Consider the following 6,056-nt stretch of genomic DNA (forward strand, 5'->3'; position numbering starts at 1 on the left):
CTGTTCTCTCTTCCGTCTCCTCCCTGTGTGGAGTTCTGTCTAGGCTAACCCAGGTGCCTGGATGCCCACCCTCATCTGCGCAACTTTCTTCCCAGAAACCCTTCTCCATCTCTGAGACAGGGCCCTGGGGTCAGCTCTGCAATGCCTGTGTCCCCAGCTCTTCTCTCTTTGGTCCCTACCCGCCTTTGCCTATCTCCCTACTGGGGTGGGGCCGCCAGCTGGCTTTGGGCCCCGCCCCCGACTCCCATCCAATCACAGGCCCTTCTTCCGGAGGCTGGGCCGAAGGGCTGCGCTTGCAAGCTGCTAGCTCAGGCACTAGGCTCCCAGCCGGGGATGATGCGCAGCTACTCCTCCTGTCACCACCGCCAGCGACTGCCCCGACCATCCGGTGTGCTGGGGCTGTTGCTGCTGCTGCTACCACTTGGTGAGTGCGGGAGTGCCAGACCCAGCTTGGCAACCGGGCGGCACACTCTCCCCAGTCTGGGTATAGGGTGTGTGGGAGCAGAGGCACAGCCTTGAGTGCTGAGAACCAGGCTGGAGAGGAGGTGCAAGGGCTCCAGCGAAGGAATAACGTGTTCCAGTGGTTTCAGGATGCAAAATGGGCATGAACTGAGGCCTAGTCGTGGGGAAAGGACCCTGAAATTCCACAGCCCCTTTCCGATAAATGGAGACATAGGATGTGATGGGACTCTTAGACCAGCTGTGGGACCCCTGAGGTCCTCTGTTAGGGTCTCACCTAGATCCTGACCCCTGTATCCTGTTCTACCTGGCTGAAAACACCTGTCTTTGGGGATGGGGTGGGAAGGCCAGGCGAAGCTTATCTAGGCTGCAGGACAGTTCAGGAAGCCCAATAGCCCTGGATTCTGCCCCTCCTCTCTGTGTCCTGACTCCTGCATTTGGAACATCCTCACCTGGCCTGCAACCCTAGAAGCTCAGAGGAAGAGTCAGCCCCTTGGGATGGACCTTCTTCCCCCTCTCTATGTATCCTGTCCCCATTGCATCTAGAGGTGGGGCGGTCAATGCAGGTGATCACCAGACATGCCCCTTGGTTCTCTTGGGTACCTCTGTTTCACGCTGAGTCACGTCCCCAGAGCATACTCAGGTAAACAAGCCCCTGGGGGCTTAGCGGGGAAGGGGAGCCAGGCGAGTCATGCTATCAACCATTTTCTACCCCCACCCCTAGTCCTTGTATCTCCTCTGGCAGCAGCTGCAACAGGCCCAGGGGGCTGTGACACCATATACCAGGGCTTTGCTGAATGTCTCATCCGCTTGGGGGACAGCATGGGCCTGGGAGGCGAACTGGAGACTGTCTGCAGGTAAGGGTAGGTGTGACGACAGCCACCTGATCACCAGACCCCCACCACCAGGCCCTTGGGGCCTGAACCTTTTCCTTCCCATTAGAAAAGTCTCTTTGCCCCACCTAATTACCCTAACCCCAAGCCTTTAACAGGTCTTGGAATGACTTCCACATCTGTGCCTCCCGAGTCCTATTGCGCTGTCCGGAGGAGGCTGCCGCCGTGTGGGAGTCACTACAGCAAGAAGCTCGCCGCGCCCCACACCCGGATAACTTGCATGCTCTGTGTGGCACCCCTGTGCGCATTAGGGAGCATGGCACGGGCCCTGAGACCAACCAGGAGACACTGCAGGCAACAGGGTCTGCACATAGCCCAGCCCCTGCACCCCCACTGCTGGCAGCTGCTCTGGCACTTGCCTGCCTCCTAGGGCCTCTGGCCTAGCCAGTCTAGTGGAGTAGCGGCACCCCTGCCTCCTACCCTGCTCTGGTGGCTGCTGCTGGGGCTCTGCAGAGTGCCCTTGGCTTTCATTAAAGGTATTTATATTTGTACTAAGCTCCTTCCTTTCTTCTGGCTATAGCCTGCTTGGCTGGGGCGGAGGCCTCCAGAAGCTGATCCCCAGGACTGGATGGGTGGGGCCCATGGCTGCCACAGGGGACTCAATCTTTCTACTTACAGACACTCATTTCCCAGGGCTGGCTGTGCAAAGCTTTCCATTGTGTGCAGGTTCCAAGAGCTCTGGTGGTGACCTGAAATCTACCGGAATGCACAGCCTTCCTCTGTTCTCCCAAGCTGTCATTCCTACCCCTGCCTGCCCTTCATATCCTGGCCTTTACAGGCAAGGTGAGAGCGTGGAGTGTACCACCTCACCCCCAAGCTCCTCAAGCCAGTCCACCCCCATCCCCACATTCCAGCCTCCACATTCCTGTCATGCCACCACCTCATCCTCCCTCTGCTAACTACCACCTTAGCCTTCAAGACAGATTAAGTGCTCTGTCCTCTCCCTCTCCGGGGTCCTGATCTACTTGAGTGGAGCCTGTTCCAGAAAGTGGGGAGTCCCTGTTGGGGTCTGTATTCAAGTCCCTGAGGTGACCTGGAGCTGCAGAAACTGCGGTCATAATGAGGATTCCTCTGGACTCTACTCAAGCTTGTTCTTTGAGAAGAGGTATGCATTGTGAAGTCAACAATCCCAGAAGACTTTCTGGAAGCATGGAATGAGCATGCGTGTGAGGAGCCCCTGTCCACTCTGGCGAAGAGCAAGAATCTGCATGGGCAGAATCCTGAGGCAAGGAGGAGCCCTCAGAGAGGGTGAGACCCTCTCTCGGTCATTCTTCCACCACCACCCCATGACTTGTGTGGGCAGTGCCGTGAACTCACTGACTTCTGCTCACACTCCCTCTGCCTTATTTGCCATTTTTAAAAACTGAGAACTGATTCTGATGTTAAGCTCTTTTTCATTCTATGAGGCCCTCATTCTGTGAGGCCCTGCATAAACCAGCTCTGCCCACAGTTGCTTCAGTCCACTCCTGCAACTCCCTTCTGCTTGAGCATGGAGCAGTGATCTGCCTACCTAGTCCTTGACATCAGGGGAGCCTTCAGGGAAGGCATGTGATGAGGGTGATAGAAGAGGTCAGAATGGATGGGGCTGAGTTGGACAGGGCTTTACAAGAGGGGCCCAAAGGAATCAGGGTTGGCATTTAGAGCTTGGCAGACTAGGTATACACTAGAGCCCATGCCGGGGAGCTATTGTTCCCAGGACAGAATCGGGCCTAATTGAACCATTGTTTGGCTCCAGGGTGATAGGTGCCTCCAGAGACTTCCATCCTCACATGTAGGAGCCCTACTTCATCCATGCTTCCCAAACACCTTCCCATTCCACTTAGCTCAGATACCTCAATCAGCAATCTCTGCCCTACCTTGACTTCTGTGCTTCATTCACCTGTACTTTTATCTCCACTTTTATCTCCCAACCAGTCATTACCCATCTTCTCACATGACTTGAAGGGGAAAAATCAGGAGAAAACTCCTCCCACAACTGCCCCCCTTTGACCAGAATTTTCCAGAAGGAAATGCCAGCCTTTTATTCCCTTGGGTCTTTGTACATTTATTCTCTGTACTCAGAATACCCTTCCCCATATCCTCCTGGTGAACTCCTTTTCTTGTTCAGTATCACCTCCTTCATAACCCTGACTCCGGGCTGAATCAGAAGCCTCCTACAGATCCACACAGCTCCCCGGCTGTCTTCTGTCTCAATACTGATAACAGTGACTTGCTACTATTTGGGTCTGGGTCAGAATTCTTCATTCTTTATGTCTCTAGCACCCACTTTTGGGCTGGGTATAAAGGCTGCACTTGTAGAAGTGTGTGGAATGAAAGAATCTCTAAGCCTAGCATAGAAAGTGTTATATCAATAAGAGCTTCGACCAAGAACGACTTCAGCATGGAGGATATGTCATTTGGGGCAGCCCCTTTACCTAGCCTGGGCATACTTTGGGCAGGATGATGCTGGGGATCCAAATCCCAAAAGTCTTCTCAAAGCCACTGTTGATTGGTGGCTAGGAGCAGGGGCCCAACTGTGATGGCCAGCCATCAGAGGGATTACTATCCTCCTGCTGTGCCCTACTTTCCCCTGGTTTTTGCTAAGTCCCTGCTCTTCCCTGGAAGTGAGTGACCTGGAGTGTGTGCATGGGGGTGGGGATAGAATCTGCTTTCTGGCCAAGGGCTTAAGAGCTTTGTATGTTTCATCCCAGAGCTGGAGGAGAGGGGTGAGCTGATAGGCAGACTGGGCTCCAGACACATCTGCCCAGCCCAGAGCATCATGGTGATAATGTGTCTTACATTTACAGCTCTGTGGCTATGGAAAAGCTTATTGTTCAGGGTAGAGCCTGGGGGCTGAATGTCCAGAGCTGAGTCCCTCTGCATTAACATGCCTCTTCATCTCAAGGCCCTTTGATCTTTACCAGAGCCCAGACCAGCACCTGGCAGTAGCAAGGGCTCAATAAATACTTGTTGAATTAAGTTGCTGAATGTCTGTAAAACTGGGGTGTTGTGTGGATTTCTACGCCTTATCAACCCTAGAATTCCTTATTATTTTTTAAGTTTATTTATTTATTTTTGAGAGAGAGAGAAAGAGCAGGGAGAGGGGCAGAGAGAGGGGGAGAAATAGAATCCCAAGCAGGCTCCTCGCTGTCAGTGCAGAGCCTGATGTGGGGCTCCATTCACAAATCGTGAGATCATGACCTGAGCGGAAATTAAGAGACGCTTATTTTAATTAAAATTTTTTTAAATGTTTACTTATTTTTGAGAGAGAGAGAGAGAGAGAGAGAGAGAGAGAGAGAGAGAGCGAGCACAAGTGGGGTAGGGGCAGAGAGAGAGAGAGGGAGAATCCAAAGCAGGCTCCAGGCACCCAGCTGTCAGGGCAGAACCTGATGCAGGGCTCGAACCCATAAACCACGAGATCATGACCTGAGCCAAAGTCTGATGTTTAACCAACTGAGCCACCCAGGTGCCCCATTGAATTTCATATTACTTTTAACCTTTCACAACAATGATGTGGGGTCAGGATTATGATCCCCATAAAACATAAGAAAAATGAGGCTTAAGGAGGGGAGATGTCTTGCCCAAAGTCACACAGCTGTGGAAGTATCTAGGATATGATCCCAGGTTTGTTTGGCCCTTAATTATCACACTAGACTTTTGGAAGTGATTCTTTGTGGGGGCGGGGGAGAGGAGTGATTTTGAAAGGGTTTTTTTTAATTAAAACATTTTTTTATAGCTTAAAAAATGTTTATTTATTTTAAGAGAGAGAGAGAGAGCTCTAGCAGAGGAGGGGCAGAGAGAGAATCCCAAGCAGGCTCAGTGCTGTCAGCACAGAGCCCCACTTGGGGCTCCATCTTATGAACTGTGAGATCATGACCTGAGCCAAAATCAAAAGTCAGGCGCTTAATGGACTGAGCCACCCAGGTGCCCCTTTAATTTTTTTAAAAAGTAATCTCTACACCCAGTATGGGGCTCGAACCCACAACCCTGAGATCAAGAGTCATCCACTCCACTGAGCTAGTCAGGCACCCCTAAAGGTGTTTTTTTAAATAAAATCTTTTTCTTTAACATTTAATTTTTTAAAGCTTTTCTTTATTTATTTTGAGAGACAGTGTGAGTGGGGAGGCACAGAGAGATGGAGAAAGAATCCCAAGCAGGCTCTGCACTGCCAGAACAGAGCCCAAAGTGGGGCTCAAACCCACCAACCACAAGATCATGACCTGAGCCAAATTGATGGCTCAACCGACTGAGCCACCCAGGAGCCCCTTTTAATGTTTATTTTTGAGAGAGAGAGTGCAAGCAGAGGAGGGCCGGGGGGGAGTTGGGGGACAGAGGATCCCAAGCAGGCTCTGCTCTGACAGCAGCAAACCTTATGTGGGGCTGGAACTCATGATCAAGATCATGACCTGAGCTGAAATTGGACAGTCAACCAACTAAGCCCCCCGGTGTCCCTTAAATAAAATCTTTTATGAAACTCTACTGCATAAAACAAACCATGATGTTTTATTGGTGTTAATGTATTTTTTAGCTTTAAAGTATAACATTGGCTTATACAAAGACAATTGCACGTACGAAATAAATACTCAATATTTTAACAAATGAACAGACTGAAATGAGGTAGATGGATGGAGGTTACAATGCCCTTATCACCTGTGTCATCTACTTTTTACCCGGGCAGTTTGAGTTTATTGTAAAGTAGTGAGATAATTCTGATCTTATACAGGT

General features: G+C 51.0%; 1 protein-coding gene across 1 annotated transcript; it reads left to right on the top strand.

Annotated features, from left to right (window-relative positions):
* The first annotated feature begins 36 nt into the window (after positions 1 to 36).
* Positions 37 to 4,290, top strand: NRN1L (neuritin 1 like). Its single transcript, XM_060650415.3, has 3 exons — positions 37 to 424; positions 1,184 to 1,316; positions 1,451 to 4,290. The coding sequence occupies exons 1-3, from the start codon at positions 142 to 144 to the stop codon at positions 1,734 to 1,736; spliced, it is 702 nt and encodes a 233-aa protein (XP_060506398.1). The 5' UTR covers positions 37 to 141; the 3' UTR covers positions 1,737 to 4,290.
* Positions 4,291 to 6,056: the final 1,766 nt, after the last annotated feature.

The sequence above is a fragment of the Panthera onca genome, chromosome E2, assembly GCF_046562875.1.
Source record: "Panthera onca isolate mPanOnc1 chromosome E2, mPanOnc1 haplotype 2, whole genome shotgun sequence".
In the NCBI taxonomy this organism is placed as follows: Eukaryota; Metazoa; Chordata; class Mammalia; order Carnivora; family Felidae; genus Panthera; species Panthera onca.